This window comes from Neofelis nebulosa, chromosome 15, assembly GCF_028018385.1.
Source record: "Neofelis nebulosa isolate mNeoNeb1 chromosome 15, mNeoNeb1.pri, whole genome shotgun sequence".
NCBI classification, from domain to species: Eukaryota; Metazoa; Chordata; class Mammalia; order Carnivora; family Felidae; genus Neofelis; species Neofelis nebulosa.
Genome location: NC_080796.1, coordinates 19,048,466 through 19,068,219, shown reverse-complemented (window position 1 = coordinate 19,068,219; position 19,754 = coordinate 19,048,466). Strand labels below are relative to the sequence as shown.

Here is a 19,754-nt window from a genome sequence, read left to right as displayed (position 1 = left end):
TAACTAACTGGAATTAAAATGGAAACTTTTTAAAACCGCCAAAAAGCGAACAAAATAAACAAAATAAAAAAACAAGCCAAAAACCCAAATGTTGAATCCAGCATCACAAATTACCCTGTCTAGGGATACTTCTTTAGTTCATTTATGAGCAGACAGGAGAATGCTTCCTGAAAAAACTGAGAAGTTCGTAGTGTTACCTAGAGATGTTGGTAGCTTTTCAATATATATATAGTAATTTAGTAATAGCTAAAGACCGAACTCACACGCAATAAATATTCATCATGTGCTTAACTTGCATTAGGCACATTCACAGGTGATTTATGAATCTCTGTGCAAGTTAACTAAAAAAGTTAACTAGCCCAGACATCTTTTTCAAGTTGCCCTTTAATCACCAGAGGCATCAGGTCATTGATACGTGTATAGCACTGCATACAACTAGTGCGAAAGTTTGGTCTGTAATTTAAATCTTGATTTAAATTTCTAGCTGTATAACTTTTGACTCTTCCAAATCTGAAAGTTGTGAGCGTGCTAATTTACATGACTGGTTTGTGCTGAAACTAATTTTATTGGCTACGGCAGGAAAATTAGGATTCTGAGATTCAGTAGCACATCGTCGCGCCTGTTTCACAGTTCCACATGAATCATTTCAAAAAGGACCCAAATTTGAGTCACAGCATTGCTGGACCATATTGTCTTCACTGCAAGATAAACTGGGGTTCCGAGGGGTTCTAAATGGATATAAATGTTTCTGCATTCTGTGAGTAGACCCAGAATGGTTTTGAGAGTAGGGATGGCACCTGATTCATTTTGCTCTAGACTACATTAGGTAATCTGGGTTTCAGGGCGTTTTCCAAGGCTGTAGAAAGATTCTGTCAGCGTGTAGCAAGTCAGACCCGGTCAAGAGTTAAGTGATAAATGTTTGATTTCTTCCGGTTGAGACAAGTCTGATTTCCCTTATTGTGGGAGATCACCAGAGCAGAGACTGTTGGACTCTAAACTTTGACCACTTAAAAATTAAGGGTTATTTCTTCTGACCATTCTGTCACATATCCTTAAAAGAAAATTGAAACAGTTAGGTTCTGAACACCTTTGAAAGTCCCCCATAATATTATTTTTCATTATAATTAATGGCTTCATTTTTATTTTATCAAAAGGATCCTAAAACGAAGAAATAAAGCACGTCTTTATTTTGTGGAGAAAGTAATACGTAGTACACGACATTTTTTTGGCCTGTTTATTAAAAATTGGTGGGAAATTGTCAGAATAATGTTTTCTAATTAGGAGGTGTTTTCCAGTTTTTAAAAACTATGTTGCCTTTATGATGGTTTAAGAAACTTAAAGTCGACTTTTTAAAATAACTTCATTTGGCCTGTTTATTACAAAACTGTTATGGAATTTCACACATCTGTTTCAGTATGCAGCTCCTCATAGACTACTGCACTGTTTCTCAATTTTAATAGGCCTCATTTATCCTATAAATAAACCTACATTTTCTTACCTGATCAAGTGAGCAAACAATAGGGGTCAGATGTGGCAAACACTTTAACAAAAAGCACATGTTTAGCCGTCAGGGTGAGGTAGAGTCATATCAAGATTGCTTGAAGTTATTAATGGCAGTAAAATTTATGCTTCCTCCTGTTTTCCCAATTAAATCAAGAAGCCTTTTTTCTTAGGATTCTTCTATCACCAGCTGGTTCCAATACTCTGTGTGTGAATATTGCCTGGGGTGTCTCCACTTCTACAAGGTAAAAGCTGACTGAAGCACATTAAGTCAATGGGGTGGACCTGTAGGCTAGAAAGCAGTCATTGTTAAGGGCTTTATTTTGGTCCCTATCGTTGGTACCACAAGAGTGCACATTTTGTAGGGTGTATTATAAGTTGTTATAGTATGCTTTAGACATAATAAAAGGCCACTATAGACCAGGTAATAAAATAATTAAAATATGTTGCAAATATTTGAAAAAGGAACTATATGGCAGAATGTGCGGTTGTACATAAAATGAATGAAAATGCATCAAAAGTATTTGATTTTAGAGTACTTAGTGAATATCTCTTAATGTGACTGAGCTGTTGAGCTTACTGGTAGCTTTACAATTTCAGTTTTTTATAGTTTTTATATCAAGTCATTGGACACAAAAATCATTTATCCATGAAACCCTGTATCACAAGACTATTGTTACACTTGTTTTCATACTGATCATTGTAACCTACATTCTGTAATTTTCCCCCTTCAGCTCATGATTAAAAGCTCTTGGTTTTTATCTATTCATCTCAAATCTTTATACTGTGAACAAATCTATTCTAAAAAGGAGACTGTCCAGTATAGTTGTAGTCTTAAAAATGATCTCCTCAAATTCAAGTTTAAACTAAGGCTGTCTGATCATACTGAGCGTATATATCTTATCTTCTCCTGGGGCCTTTGTGACTTCAAAGGGAGTTTTCTACTTTGAATGAAGACATGGAGTGCAAAAGAGAATGAGAATCTGGCTAACAATGTGGCCCATAACTTGTGTTCTCACTCTGTTTTTACAAAGTGTTGGGCTGGGTCTACTGCAGAAGCGGAAATTTGGCTTTGAGTTCTGGTGTTCAGACTCATATTTCTGCTTGACTGAACTGTGAATGGAAAATCCCAAGTGTCTTACAAAATTAGTAACTAACTGGTGTTTTTACTAATCACTTCGGAGATGAAAAACTGAAGACATTTTAAAATTCAAAACCCATCAGCATGCGTTTGCCCTTTAATTGGCAGAAAATCGATCATGAGAGCAGTCCAGAGAACGTTTTTTTTTCCTCCTTCAGCTGCTCCAGCTGAACTACAGCTGCAGATTTTTTAAAAAAGAAAAAAAAAAGTCTTGAATGTACTTTATAAGTGCAGTAATTCCCACAAATCAGTTACTGGAGTTAATGACCAGTTTGTTAAGGCATTAACTGCCCTCAGCTGGGAATGACCAATTTGGGGGGAATGGCTGCACAACTGCTAAGATAATTCACTAACACTTTCAAATAATGATCCAGCTAATTAACGGTGAATTCCTGTGGAAATCCTATCGAAGTACTTATGACCTCTGCGTTTAATAGCCAGTGAGTTCATCATGATTCATGTTTATTACCGTAAATACCAAAGGAATCATAATGACTAGGCCATTTTTTTTCCACCCTGGCCTTATTACTTGAACAGATTTGACTAAGCCACCTCTAGTCATTAAGGACCTAGTTCTCAAAAATATTCAGTCTTTTCACTGCTCTGCTCAAAATTCACAGGGCCTTTGGTGCTATGCCAGCATACGGACTATTGGCAGCCTGTTTTTACTTGGGAATAATTGATGTCTGTAAGTCTTAAAGGAGCCCTTTTGAAATGCCTGCCATTTGTAGGATGTAGAGGAATCATAGCTGGTTAGCTGCAGTTTATGGTTCTTAGTCATGAATTCTTATGGGAAAATCATACCCCCAAACCCCAAATTCATTTAGGATATACAAGATTTTTTTTGAGGTTTATTTTTTAAAAACTCAGATATCCTTTCTTCCAATCAAAGAAGATGATTAGCTTATAATGAAGGATAAGCTCTTAATTTTACTTGGACTATTTAATCTCTCTTAATGACTGTTTATTGCTATGTGATCTGCAAATTAGCCTTTAAGTAATAATAAATGTTGACTGCCAGAAAGCCATTACTTTTTGTGTGCAGCTGTGTTTGAGGAGATGAATTTAGGTTATTTCCAGACATCTTCCCACTCCGGGTATGCACTTTTGTCCTAAAATATTTTGTCCTTTTTTTACAGCTGTCAGAATATCTGCTAGATGCCATGAAGTTATAGGCTGTATTTTCATCAAGCAACTAATCATTTATATAATAATTAATGCTTCAGTGAATAAAATAATTACGGTTATATACTGCAGTATACTGCAATCTTCATTCATATATTGCAGTTCTTTAGTGGAGAAAGGAAATATGTGATTTGCAGCAATAAGATGTAAATTAGATTCGTCAAGGTTACATGGGTTAGAAGATCATGTATAGGATATGTACATCTTTTTTCTGAGTTAAAGGGCAAATGTCAGTTTCTGTATTTGTAAATTCCCTAAAAAAATACAAAAAAAAGGAAGAAAATCAATTTTTTTAAAAGTTTTTAATGTTTATTTGTTTTTGAGAGAGACAACAAACGAGCATGGGTGGGGGAGGGGAAGAGAGAGAGGAAAACACAGAAGCCAAAGCAGGCTCCAGGCTCTGAGCTGTCAGCATCCAGAGCCTAACGCAGGGCTTGGGACTCATGGACCCGAGATCATGACCTGAGTCAAAGTCAGATGCTTAACTGACTGAGCCACCCAGGCGCCCCAGAAAATCAATTTTTTTTTAATGTTTGTTTATTTTTGAGAAAGAGAGTCCATGAGCATGTGAGTGGGGGAGGGGCAGAGAGAGAGGAAGAGAATCCAAAGGGGGCTCTGACGGCTGACAGCGCAGAGCCCAATGTGGGGCTCGAACCCATGAACCGTGAGACCATGACCTGAGCCAAAGTTGGACACTTAACCAGCTGAGCCACCCAGGTGCCCTGAAAATCAAATTTATAGGTATTTGTAAATCACGTGATTGGGTTCCAGGGAACACTTACCCAGACAAAACCAGAAGACATATCAGCAACTTTTGTTATATTGACCTGTGAGTACAATATTGTAGTCCGTTAGATCTGTCATCACCTCCTTTCCCACTTTTCTCAAGGAGAAAGAATACCTCTGGTGTGATGCCTGTCATATTTCAGTTTCTTTTGTTCAGTTGTGCTCGGCCTAAACAAGGGGGGAAGCATGGGACATGCCACTTGAAGGTAAATAAGTAATGTAGCTAATCGTGAGCTTTGTCTGCAGTGTTCTTTTTTTTTTTTTTTTTTTTTTTAATTTTTTTTTTCAACGTTTTTTATTTATTTTTGGGACAGAGAGAGACAGAGCATGAACGGGGGAGGGGCAGAGAGAGAGGGAGACACAGAATCGGAAACAGGCTCCAGGCTCCGAGCCATCAGCCCAGAGCCTGACGCGGGGCTCGAACTCACGGACCGCGAGATCGTGACCTGGCTGAAGTCGGACGCTTAACCGACTGCGCCACCCAGGCGCCCCTGTCTGCAGTGTTCTTAGACTTCTGCCTGAGTCCTTTCATCTTCTTGGTGGCCGATCACCTGTATAGTTTCCTACTCCAAGACTGAGTTTAAGTTCTATTGCAGATGCAGAAGCATGAAAGAGGGGTGAGAGATTCACAGTGTGTTTGTGGTAGTGGTGGAGGACGGATGTGTACTGAATCTGTATTTTGATTATGTTCTTTTCTCAAGTTGCACTCTTATTAAGGAATTTATAACCCTGTAAGAATGAGAGAATGATGAAGGGCTCCTATCAGATAGGGGTCACTTAGTGGAGCCTTGTAGTAAGGTAACTCTCTTCAGCCCATACTTTGGGAATAGTAAAGCTTTACGGGAAAGTGACTGAATAGGAGGACAAGTGGCTTAGCTGCAGGCTCAGAATATAAACTCTGGACCCTGCCTAGCTCATCTTGGAGAAATCTCCGCTGCTTCTCAAGCCTGCTTTATTTCTGACTATGATCCGATCTTGAAAAGAGAAAACCCCACCGTGTGTGTTAGGGGCACACGATAGTGATGTTCTGTTGGTAAAACAGAAAAAAACATTCCTGTTCACATAATAATTATAGTAAGAAATGATATGTATTGAATCGGTTTATTACTGTGTCAGACTCAGTACTACTAATTCCTTTACCAGAATTCTCTTAACTAATCCTTACGTAACAATCCTTTGAGTTAGGTACAGTTGTTATATCGATTCCGCTGATGAAGAAATTGAAGCACGGAGAGTTTAAATAGCACTCACAGGCTCTATCTCAGGTGCAGGAGTCACAGATTGAACCCAGCCTGTCAGAGCCCGAGCTCTGAACCACAGTGTTATGCCACCAGGGCCACTCATCTTTTAAGCTTCTGTAGCACCTTGTGTTTTTTCATAAACTCAAACACTGCCTGATGGTAGCTCTGGTCCAGTTTAGTGAAAGTGAGCTTCAGAACTGCTGAAGATCTAGTCCCCCACACTGCTGGGGGGATAATTCCTTTTGTCCCTGTCAGGAACTTCTTTGGCCCTTCAGAACCTACTGTATCTGGGCACAGGTCTTCCAGTAAACAACTGGTTGTCGTTGTGCATTTCATCTTCTCTTCCCCTCTTCGGCCACCTTCCCACTGTCTTCTCTAAGACTCCCAGGTCTCATAGAGTCCCTTCTAATTTCATCTCCTTCCTGTACTATGTCACTAAGGGATAATGATAATAACAGGAAGCCCACAAGCAGGCTTTGTAGCCCCATCTAGATTTGAGTCTCAGATTCATGGTGGTGTCTCCTTTGGAAGGATTCATAACGTTAATGAATATCATTGCCTCACCTCCAAATCAAAGATAGGACCTACCTCCTCACAGGGTGAACGAGAAAACATATGCCTAACATACAGTAGGAACAGTATCACTGTTGGCTTAACCCTTTCTCTTTCCCCTTTTCTCAAACAACCACAGTTCTAAAAAGATTGGCTGTCTGCCAGGCTTTCAGGACAGCACTGCTTCCCTGGAGATTCCACCGCAGGCCTTCAGTTTTCAGCATGCATTGGGGCATGGTTAGCATTTTAGGTACATATTATGGGGGGGGAAAAGATGATGGGAACTGGGGACATGTTCAGAGGTGTTTTGTTGTTTTTTTCTTAATAGTGGGTCACGATAGAGAAGAATTAGGAAGGCATTAGAGAGCTGCAAGGAGTTTTCACCTTGGGCACGAGTGCGGAGAGAGGAGAAGAGACAGCACACAAGAGCAGACGCAGGACTGGCTGAAGAATGAATCTTTCTGTTTCTTGAAACTAGATATTTAGTTTTGTTGTGAAAAAAAAACAAGTTATTGTCATATCTGAGATCTGTTTCTTACATATGTGATTCATCTGCTTTTCAGAAATTATTATAATTTTAGGACTCTACTCCAGGCTTCCTATTCTATCACGTATCCTATATCTTTGATTTATCCTTAGGATATATTACCATTATATAAATTATATTATCAGTGTGTATTATCATTAGCTCTAAAGGAGCTTCCTTGTTACCTATCTTATCGAGTACAGATCTCTTAAAAGTGAATCTTTTCTCTCATCTTATATGAATGATGTACCACCTTAGAACAGTTCTTAGAATTCTTTTCATTGACACCATCAATAGACTCTCCTCAAGCATGGACCGTTTTATTCCTATTTCCACATTGAATTCTAATTTGTTTGGTGATGTACTTTGATCTTGAAGAATCTTTTTATTGGTTATTGATTCTTTGTTTCTTTTACCATTTACCAAGTTGTGTGCTTTGGAATCCTACTTTTCAGTGAACCCACTACATAGAGAAAATATCTTCAAATAATATTTTGTTAAAAAAATATTTTGTAAAAGTTAAGTAGGATTAGAACATACCCACAGCTGAACAACATTTAGAAAGAAACTGGAATAGCAGGGAAAAAGAGATTTGCCTTCAGAATGTGAAAGTTTGTTGGGGTGCCTGCGTGGCTCTGTCGGTTAAGCGTCTGACTTCGGCTCAGGTCATGATCTTGTGGCTCCTGAGTTCGAGTCCCGCATCGGGCTCTGTGCTGACAGCTCAGAGCCTGCAGCCTGCTTCAGATTCTGTGTCTCCCTCTCTTTCTGCCCCAGCCCACTCACACTCTGTCTCTCTCTCTCAAAAATAAACATTAAAAAATTAAAATTAAAAAAATATGAAAGTTTGCTGAAGGACCCTACTTGAAAAGATTTAAAAATAACTCAATACCTAGAAAAAAAAGCTAAATACTGTGAAGTATAATCTGACCAAACCATAAGGATACCCTCCTCCTTGGAGAATAAAGTTGGAATTTTTCACTTAAAAAAAATTTTTTTTAATGTTTATTTTTGAGAGAGAGAGAGGGAGAGAGAGAGAAAGAGAGGCGGGCAGAGAGAGAGAGAAGGGGAGAGACAGAATCCAAAGCAGGCTCCAGGCCCTGAGCTGGGGTTCAAACTCACAAACCATGAGCTGAAGTCAGACGCTTAACCAACTAAGCCACCCAGGCGCCCCAGATTTCTTCTCTTTTAACCTATGTATTAGAAAACCTGTACAGGGACACCTGAGTGGCTCAGATGTTTAAGAATATGACTCGATTTCGGCTCAGGTCATGATCTCACAATTGGTGAGATTGAGCCCCACCTCAGGTTCTACGCTGACAATGTGGAACCTGCTTGGGATTCTCTCTTTCCCTCTCTCTCTCTGCCCCTTTCCTACTGTCATGCGTGTGGGTGCACACTCTCTCAAAATAAACAAACATTAAAAAAAAAAAACTTGTACAAAGATTTGTTTGCCTATGACAGGTGTGTTTTATACTAGAATAAGTGTAAATGCATGCCTTCAACAGTGGGAAAATATGCTTTAGTAGTATCTGTGAATCTTTTCTATTTCTATATTTCTGTATTTTCTATTTCTATAGATTTCTATATTTCTATAGATTTCTATATTTTCTATTTCTATATTTGCTTTGATCCCAAGAACAAAATGTTGGAATTGGTGGTATACCCAATTTGTCTATACTTTTCTCATTTTGGAGTAATTTCACAATTTCTGCCTCACATCTTCCAAGTAGAATTCTTACCCCTAAATACTTAGTGTATATATTTTCTACAGCTAACTTGTGTTTCTGAATTTACTAGTCTTCATCTTCAGATTAAGTGTACTTTTCCCCCTGTTTTTATATCTCACCTTTTCATCTAAGCCTAGGGTCATTATCCTTAGAGCTTATCTTTTGAATTCAGCGTCTGTCTTCTCCACAGATTGTGTAGTGACATTTTTCAAATAGTAGAAAGGACCTGAAATTTACCCAAAATGATTTCTCCTGCACTCTTTATTCTGCAGATTTTCTATAAACTATAATGCTATAGAGAAACAGACATAAAACATGAGATAAAATAAGTGTTATTTCACATATAAAATGTAGTTTCTACATGTGTTGTGTTCCAAGTGGTTGAGTTAGTGAATTCACAGATTTTTAGTTAAAATGAAAATGTATACTAGTATGTATTCATCAGATAAGGAATGGATTTTTTTTTTTTTTGTTTTATCCCAGGGAGTCATTTTTATGCTGATATTGAAAGCTGAAGGAAACAGGCTTTAGCCAAACTATTTTGAAAGATGCAGAAATCCAGCTTTTAAAAAAGTGTTTCAAAAATGTGTTTTATTCTGTCATATGTCTGTCAGTATAGATCAGTCTTTCATACCCAGTATTAGAAGGCCATTTCATCTTATCAATTACAAAAGTATTTGAGTGTTATTGTAACATAACCTGGTGGAGATTTTAGAATCAGAGTTTAAATCCCTGCTCATTTACAAGGCTGTGTAGCAAATATATATTTTTCTCTAAGCATTAAGTTCCTCATCTGAAGCATAGGGATAATATTTACTTGACAGATTATTGTTTTGAAGATTCATTTTGTTCTCTCTCTCTCTATATATATATATATATTTTTTTTTTTTAATGTTTATTTATTTTATTTTGAGAGAGAGCACAAGCAGAGGAGGGGCAGAGGGAGAGGGAGAAAGAGAATCCCAAGCAGGCTCTGTGTTGTCAGCACAGAACCCAACAAAGGGCTCAAACTCATGAACTATAGGATCATGACCTGAGCCGAAGTTAGGAGTCAGATGCCTAAGTGACTGAACCACTCAGGTGTCCCACCACGTGATATATTTTTATGTAACATATAAGCTCAAGGAAAACAAAGAGTTAGAGCTAGTCGCTATATTTTTATATTTACTTGTAAAAGATCTCCTATAACTTTTAAAATATTTGCCTCAAATCTGAAGCTCTTGTAGAATTTAGTAATTTCTGTCTTTGAATAAATGTGTTTATTTCTTCTGTTTTAGCCTCTGATTTTTTTTAATTTTTTTAAATATTTTATTTTTAACTAATCTCTACACCCACCATGGAGTTCAAGATCAAGAATCACATGCTATACCAACTGAGCGAGCCAGGCATCCTTAAAAATGATTTTTAATATTTATATAATGTTATATAATTATAACATGCAAAGCATAATAATTGCATAATGTTTAGATAATATTACCTAAGCATATCACCATTTATTTTATGATTTTCTAAATGTTGGTTATCTAGATTATTTTCAAATTTTCAGTTATAAATAATAACCCATACCCCTGAAATCACTGTTGCACTATAAGCTAACTAACTTGGATATGATTAAATAAATTAAAATATAAAAAAAAATAATAACCCAGTGGACATGCTAGTCCATTTATTTATTTATTATTATTCATTCATTCATTCATTCATTCATTCATTTAATTTCCATCCAAATTAGTTAGCATATAGTGCAACAATGATTTCAGGAGTAGATTCCTTAACACCCCAACCTCTGGTTTTTTAATGTAACACTGCTCCTTGTTTTCCAGCTTTATTGACATCTAAATGACATATAACATGATACAAGTTTAATGTATGTGATGTAATGATTTGATATATGTATATATTGAAAAATAATTACCACAGTAAGGTTAGTTAACACATCTGTCACCTCACATAGTTAACTGTGTGTGTGTGTGTTGGGGGGTGTGTGGGTGGGTGTGGGTGTGTGGTTAGAACTTTCAAGGTTTACTGTCAGTAACTTTCAAATATATACAGTACAGGATTGTTAACTATAATCACTATGCTGCTTAAATATTAAAATCAGTCAGCGGATATTTAATAAGAAACTACCATGTGTTCTAAGCCTTGTGAGAGTACCAAAGTTCACATGGTCTAAGAATTTCTAACCATCTGGAAAGATATGCCTAATATATCAAAAAATTCAATAAGAATCTAAAACAGAATTTTGAAAAACACTACATATTTTAGTAATTTTGTGGTATGGTAGACACAAGGTTAAAGGTGCTAAGTTTATCCTCCATGTTTAAACTTTTAAAATCTTCATATATTATTTATCAATTAAATTCACTTACCTACCTGATTCTTTTAAATTCCAAATATCTTCAAGTATTTCTCATAGCCTAGAATTTTCGAAAAGGATATTGTTTCTTGATTTAAACAAGTTTTCTAATTCTAGTTCTGTCACTGACTTAGAGATCATAAATAGGGCCTTAAAATATGACCTATCTGAAAGAAAGAAGGACTGCATGATACATAGAATCCCATTTTATTGTTCAATCTATGCTATATCATTTGTTTCCCTTTCTCAGTTTTGAGGTGTATTAGGCCTCAGTACTGAGGCGGTCCTTAGTCTATTTGTAGGCCTTAGCGTTTTATAGTCATGTATTTTTTTAATGTTACAAATACTACTGTACTTCTTTTATCATTTAGATTATTTTTCCAGTTTCTGACTCATAAGAATTAAATATACTTTCTGTTCGCGATTTTTCTTATATCATCACTGTTCGGAGCTGTGTTAATCACATATTTTCATGGAACGTCAGGGTGAGGATGCCAGTGATCCAGTCTGGTTCACAGTAGGCTACCGAAAACAATAAATTCTTTGGTTTGTGGTTAATTTTCTTTTTGCAAAACGCACGTTGTCTCTTGGAAATTAATGATATTTCACAGACAGTATATTCTAGACTTTAAAATTGAAATAGGGAGGTCAAAATATTTTCTAAATTAGAGGTGTATAAGCATTTGATTCAGGAGGTTAAAAGTCTTAATGTATTAATTTGAGTGTGTTATACCAAAAAAATTTATTATATCCATGATTTAATCATGTCCATGATTTCTTATTCCCAGGTAATGAAAACTACAAACAAATAGCAATGTGTGTTCTTTACCACATTAGCATGGATGATCGCTTTAAATCAATGTTTGCATACACTGACTGTATACCACAGGTAAGTGGTTTAAGTGTTTTTTAAAAGCATTAAAAAAATAGGCATTTTCCATTTTCTTCTCTTGATTTTCCAGATACATTTTTCCCTAAAAAAAATTCCCTCTTAAAAATAATATGAGTTTGTGATAGAAAATTGGAAAATAGGGAGCAGTATAAAAATGAAAATAACTTTGTTATCCCAAACTCAGAGATAACCATTTAACATTTTGGTATATTTCCTTCTACAGAGTTAAAAAATAACATATTGAGATTATATACAGTATGTAATTATATATTACTTTATTTACTTACTAGATCACAATGTATTCTCCCATGTCATTGAACAGTCTTCAAAAATTATTTCTCATAGTTATATGATATTCTGTTGCTTAAGTGTATCATTATTTAATTATTGTTAAATTGTGTGTTTTTTCCAGTTTATCACATAAAAACAGATGTAAGTAAACTTAGGTAAACAGATGAAATAAGGTGGAATAAATATCATGGTATATAAATGCTTATCCACATCCCTGTGTTTTTCTTCAGTTTAAGTTCCTAAAAGTAGAATTACTAAGTCAAAAGGTACAAACACTTGTGTCTTTGACATATTTTCTTCTAAGAAGGCATGTTTGTATTTCCAACTAGCATGTCACTTTTTTCCTTTTTTTAAATTTTATTTTAATTCCAGTATAGTTAATATAAAGTCTTTTATTGGTTTCAGATACACAGTAGTAATTCAGTACTTCCATATACACCCAGTGCTCATCACAAGTGCACTCCTTAATCCCTATCACCTATTTCACCCATCCACCCACCCACCTTCCCTCTAGTAACCATCAGTTCTCTATAATTAAGAGTCTCTCTGTCTCTTTTGTTTTTCCTTTGCACATTTGTTTTGTTTCTTAAATTTCCCATATGAGTGAAATCATATAATATTTGTCTTTCTCTGACTGCTCTTACTTAGCATTATACTCTCTGGCTCTATCCATGTTGTTGCAAATGGCAAGATTTCATTCTTTTTTATGGCTGAGTAATTTGTGTGTGTGTGTGTATAGAAAAAATTTACAAATTATTTATTCATGTCCTTTGCCAATTTTTCCATTGGCACGTTAATATTTTTAGTATTAATAAATGAGATCCAAATATGAAATAACTATTTTAATTCTTTGTCATATTGCTAGTATTTCCTAACTTTCCCTGTTCATTTGGTTTATGTTCAGTGATTTTAAATGATTTATCAAAATTCTTTTATCTTTAAGAAAGATTTTGCTATGACTCAGTTGTTTGATATATTTCATATGTTAGGCCTTTTTATCTTGAAGTAGTTCAGTGATTTTTTTTTTTACATGGACTATGTTATAAGGATAGAGATTCTATACATATTATACATATTTTGCTCTTAGGGAATATACATTCACAGAATCACTATTTTGCCATCAATCTTTATTAAACTGAGCTCCACTAATTTGAATATCTGATGATTGGAACACTGGTTGGGCCAGTTTTAAATATTACATTATTTTTTATAAAATGGTTTCCTAAGATAGAAAAAGCAAACTTGCAGGGTGTATGGCAAACAATAAAAATAACACTTTAAAAAACACTTTAGGGGGCACCTGGGTGGCTCAGTCAGTTAAGCATTCGACTTCGGCTCAGGTCATGATCTCACAGTTTGTGAGTTTGAGCCCCGCATTGGGCTCTGTGCGGACAGCTCAGACCCCAGAGCCTGCTTCAGATTCTGTCTGTCTGTCTGTCTGTCTGTCTCTCTCTCTCTCTCTCTCTCTCTCTCTCCCCCCCTCCCTCCCCCTTCCCTGCTCATGCTTTCTCTCTCTCAAAAATAAATAAAGATTAAATCTATATACAAAACAAAAAAACAAAAACCCAACACTTTAGAAGAGTATGAATAGTAAGTCACACTTAGAAAAGTATTTCCTCTTAAGACTCCTGCTAGGCAATTCCTCATTAAGCTAATATAAGTTATTAAATGTATGTTACTTGAGAATTAATTAATGTATAGTAAAAAAATCAGCCATAATTTCTCTTTTTATTCTTACTGACAATCTTTTCATTCATCCAAAATTAGTGAGATAGTTCTAAAATTAAATTTGCTATTCCAGAATTTTAACACTTTCTCTACATGCAATTAAAAAACTGATAAACTCTTAAGGGTAATGTCTTAGCCTTTTATATCAAGTGGATAAACTAATTATGTTTATAGGAAATAGACATTCTTCAAAGAATATAGAGCATATCTTATCTAACAAGGCAAGGCTTCTTATAGAGATAACATATGTCAGAAGTGTAGCCAGTGCAAAGTGTAATCAAATTCTTTGTCAAACAAGTTTTCAATAAAAGAGTAGCCATGTCAAAGGGAGATTACAGGTGATTTACTACAGTCTCACTCCATATGTTCCAAGGGTTTCTGCTTTGCAGTTTCAAAGGGTGTTCCTTTTCCAATCCCATTCAGTGTCAGAACTTCATTGACTACAGGATATGAATTGGAAAGTAGCCAAAGAAGAATAGTATTCTTGCCTAGATTGACTGTTTTTATCCAGATTAGACTTAAAGAAAAAAACATTAAATAAAAAAGAAATAAATGTAAAATAAAAAGGGATAGAAAACTTACTCTTGGTGAGTCTTCAAATTGGAGTTATCCTCTTTTAGAATATATAATCTCAACCATAAGACATAAAACTTTATTTTAAATAAGGAATTGGAAGTAAGAGCCTCTTTAGGTCATTTCTGAAAAATATTATCACTGCACTTGAAAACTTTGTATGTAGAAAATTCTCCCATACCTTTTCAAGAACAATATTCATGCATGTTTTCTTGACTAATGATTTTTAACTCAAACGTTTCTGCAGTGGGGTTTTCAGAACATTTCAGAACATTTATGAACTATATTTCATAAACAAAACCTTCCAAAACCTATTTAGTAGTCAATATTTTTTATTTTTTTAATAAAATTCAACCCTTATAGGAACGGTGAGGTGATGTTACCAAATTACATCATAAACATCCTGAAGCTTTTTAGTATGAAGCCATATTTTGAGAAACCAAATGGCACTCTCACATATATTTGGTCCTAACATGCTATCCAGCCTATGACTTATACTTATAAGGCTCAATTTTGAAATAGTTATGGAAAAGTTGACATGGCTTGATTGCCACCCAGTGTGACATGCATTATTGAATAACAGAATTGTGGAAAGCAAGTCTGGGATTAAATTGCAATTTCCAAGCTTCCTTCCTAAGTTAAAAAGATACTCCTTTCAGAGGTAGAGGCTGCTCAGAGTAATGTTTTTAAATATAGCAAAGCTTTAAACTACTGGCTGGGGCGCCTGGCTGCCTCAATGGGTAGGGTGTGTGATTCTTGATCTCTGGGTTGTGAGTTTGAGCCCCATGGTGGATATGGAGATTACTTAAAAATAAAATCCTCAAAACAAAACAAAACAAAAGAAAAAAACTTTGTGACAGCAGCTGATTGTACTTATTAAATAAAGCTATATCTAATGTTTGGATCTTAGAATTAATGTAATATTTGGTTAACTTTGAAATTATGCACATTAATATTTGTTTAGTAAAGACTGTCAAAGAGCACCTGGGTGGCCCAGTCAGTTGAGCATCTGACTCTTGATTTTGGCTCAGGTTATGATTCCAGGGTCATGGGATCGAGCCCTGTGTCGGGCCCTGTGCTGAGCGTGGAGCCTGCTTGAGATTCATTCTCTCTCTCTCTCTCTCTCTCTCTCTCTCTCTCTCTCTCTTTCTCTCACTCTTTCTCTCTCTCTCCCTCCCTCCTTCTCCCTTTCCCCCTCTGCCCCTCTCCCCTGCTCTCTCTTAAAAAAAAAAAAAAGAATGTCAAGCATTATAAATGAAAAGCCTAAAATAACTTTGAAAGAAGGAAAGCAGTGGTTCATTAGTCACCCATATTCATTTTAATGACAAAAAAAAAAAAAGGTGGAATATGGTCTTGTTCTTTAATTACATTAGATATTTATGTAAAGGAGCTTTATAAACCATAAAAGACTATACAAAAATACGGTACTCTAAGTAAAATATCAAATCATTCACATTATTTTGGATCCATTCGCTGTCCATTTTAAATACTGCCTTATATGCATTTTATAAGATAAACCTGTAATTAGACTTTTTGTAAATTATTTAATACTCAGAGTAGGTGCTTATATGTTCAATATGCCTCATAATCTCTCCCAGTATTATATTGCTTTTCTTCTTTTGTACTTTAGTGCCTCTAATTACCCAATATATTGTAATTTTTCCCCCTATTATGTCACCATTCTGCAAAATTTGGGGTCCAGGGCTAGTCTGGCTTTATAGATGATCTTAATGGTCTCAGTGGGTGAATTGTTTCAGGTAAGCATTCTTGGGGATAACCAGGAGTTAATAGTTGTATTCTAATAATAGTTAAAAGTACACATTAACAGTTCATTGTTATTTAGACCTCTAAGATGCATGTTTTGTTTAAATAGGTGTAAATGCCATCCAGATGCTTATAAAAGTATTTATTGGTATTAGAATGGCCAATCAAAGTGCATGTTTAGGTAATGATGTCATGGCGTTATTTAATATTTTACCCTGGAACAGTGTGTAAGAATCTTCATAGCGATCCACATGTTTTCTACCACAGTTGTCCTATTTGGCCGCTCTTTGATCTACATGCTTCTTTTTAGCTGAATGCTGGTAAACGTCCTTTCTGACAGCCCCCTTTGCTCCTGCCTGCCATTATCTGCTGAAGTTCAGAAACCAGAGCATCACTTCAAACAGCACAGTTAGGGAGTAGCCAGTCAGAAGAGATTCCTGAGGCATGCAAAGTTCTGCCATAATCATTCAAAGATGTTTGGGTGGGGGGATGGGGGTAGTAGAGGTGTATGTGAATTCAGAGAGCTGTGGGGGTTGGCCTCTGGTCACTGGTAAATAAGTGAAGTCAGGTGCCAGAGAGTCTAGACACAGTGATTTCAGTCTTGAGTCTTTGGTATCTGATACGCAATATGGGACCTGTCTGATTGAGCACTGTTGCCTCTTCATGGCACAGGCTGAAGCCCTTTTAGTGCTTTCCTGTTAAATTAGTAAAAGATGACAATGGACATAGTTAAAACAGAACAAATCTAGTTTTAATATTTCCTAGTTGTCAGCAATTACACTTACTTTTGAAGTGCCAGGGGTAGCAATCAAATTAGAGACATAATGTTGCCCATGGAGTTTGAAGGAAACTATTATTTTAAAATGTGAATGCTTTAATTAAAATTGAAGTGTTTCTCTTTCCTATTATGAAAAACTAATTCTATTTCATGATACATTTCATTCACATTTAGTCCTAATTTCTCTTGATTTTGGGGGGGGGGAGGGGTAGTTGGGTAAGATTTCAAACTGTGCATTATTTTTTAAAAATCTAGCCCCTGATTACTTCACCACAGGATTTAACATAGAAATTACCAAAAGCAAACAACACCCCTCAGCTTCTAATAGATCACCTCTAACCCCATTCACAAGGGCAATTTTCATACTACAAGGTCAATTTCAAGTAAATAGCAACAGATAATTTGCTTTTGTAGCAGATTTTTGTTATTATAAAGAAGTGTCTTACATCAGTAAAAATTTGGAAGAAATCTATAGTAAATTTTTAATTAGAGTATGAAAAACATACTAATTCGAGGATTATCACATACATTTTTATTGATTTGTACTTTTAATTGGCAATTAACATATAGATAGGTAGCAAAATCTATTAAATGTATATCCAATAGATTAAGATTATTTTAGTTTTGCCACAGAATTTTTTTGTTCTATAATATTATTAAGTGTTAATGATTCCTTATCTAAAGATTCCATTAGTAGCAACATTTGTGGTTAAAGAGCTGCCCTCTGGAAAAAGGCATGATATATTGCTAACTACTCACCTGTTACAGTGTTTTGTAGTTCTCAGCATATATATAAGTATACTTTTGTTAGAATTGTACTTAGGTATAATTTTTTGGAGCAGTTGTAAGTGGATCTGTGTTAATTTTGGTTTCCAGTTGTTCACTGCTAGCACATAGGAATACAATTGATTTTTGTATGTTGACCATACATCCTTTTTGAAACTTAAGTTATCTGAAATTTACAAAGAGAAAAATTAAAACAAGATTTAACAGAAGAGGGTCTAACGAGTCAACAAATAGCTATTATTCACTTCCTGTATATACAGTGCTGTGTTGGATTCACAAAGGCATGTTGATCTTAAAAAGGTATTGTAGTGCCCTGAGGCAAAACATAAGAAATTCTTAGGTAACAAATTTTAGGACTGACTTTCCTATGTCTTAGCCATTTGACTTAGAGAAAAATGTCTTTACATAGTATACACTCAGTTAATCTGCTGATTTACCAGTCATAGAAGACTAGCTTCTAAAAACTATAGCATAAAGTTCATTTCTCCTTTATTATAGCAACCATCTTTCATCATGACAAATCTGGATTACAGATAGATGGCATAGGTAGCCTACCTTTTCCTAGATTTCTGCTTTTCTGTCTGTTGCCTTTCAGACCCACCTTCTCTTTCTTTTATCATTAAGTAGAGTTCTTTTCTCCTTTTATACCCATGCCCATATGATTGGATCCAGCCTGGAGCTTCAGTAGTCAACCATATGTAACAATTCCTAAATCTCCGGTGCAAACATCTCTTATAAACTCAGGGTTGCATTTATAACTTCTACTGAATATCTGTACCACACTATCACATAGGCAGCTTATTAAGCTCAACACATCTAAAACCAAAATGACTGTCTTCCCTTTAAAGTCTTCCTACTCTAGTTTCTCCTGTTTGGTAAATGTGGACACCACTGTCCACGTTGGTGCTCAGTGCAGAAACCTGGGAGTCATCTTTGACCCTTCCTCTCCCTTAACCCCAACATCTAGTCAGTTATTAAATCCCATTTTGATTCTCGTTCCTAAATACAGCTTTAATCCATCCTTTTATCTCCATCCCCATGGCCCCATGTAGTCCAAGAGTCATCATCTTACCTGGACTTTTCCTCTAGGCTCCTAGGTGGTTTTCCTACATTTTCTCACTCTGTTTCAGTCTGTTTTCCACACTGGCCAGACCTTTTTGAAACACAGATCTTATCCTGCCATTTTACTTACTTAGAAGCCTTTAATGGCTTCCTATTATCTTTACAATGAAGCCCCAAATCTTTAACATGTACTTCAAGACCCTGCATGATTTGGCTTTTACCTTCTTATATCTGAACACTATTTCACTCACTCCCAACCATGCTTGCCTTCTTTTCTTCTTTCTTACCTTGTATCCTTTGCACAAGCTATTTTTTTTTTTTTGCTCAGAATGCTCTACTTCTACATAATATTTTAAATTCCTTAAATGCAAAGGCTGTATCTAATATTCCTCCTGTATTTTCCATTGTACTCAGTAGTTTACATTTAATGCCGAACATCTAGTAGTTCATCAACCATTTATTCATTCAGTAGTCCATAGTGAGAGCTTACCACTTATATGTTGAAATGTATTATTCCCATCACAGAATCTAAGATAATACATTGTAATAAAATACATCTGGTGTTTTTGATGCTTTTTTGTGTGGTTTTTGAATAAAATATTCCATGTGCTTTTTGCTAGTTAATGAAGATGCTGTTTGAATGTTCAGATGAACGAATTGACTTGGAACTCATTTCTTTCTGCATTAATCTTGCTGCTAACAAAAGGAACGTACAGCTTATCTGTGAAGGTTAGTGCCTTTGAGCTTCATAGATAACCTTTAATCATATGGCAACCAGCAAATTCTGGAAAAGAAACAAGGAATTAAGAATTATAGTAGCTGTGTAAATCCTATTTTTAAGTAGTTTTAAAAATTATAGCTTTAAT

General features: G+C 35.5%; 1 protein-coding gene across 2 annotated transcripts in view; it reads left to right on the top strand.

Moving 5' to 3' along the window:
• The window catches only part of KIFAP3 (kinesin associated protein 3), a 173,052-nt gene that overhangs the window by 91,468 nt on the left and 61,830 nt on the right, over positions 1–19,754 (top strand). For both annotated transcript variants that reach the window (XM_058701729.1, XM_058701730.1), the window contains 2 exons: positions 11,803–11,903; positions 19,509–19,617. In XM_058701729.1, coding sequence (XP_058557712.1) covers positions 11,803–11,903; positions 19,509–19,617 — 210 coding nt within the window. The remainder of the gene's footprint in view (positions 1–11,802; positions 11,904–19,508; positions 19,618–19,754) is intronic.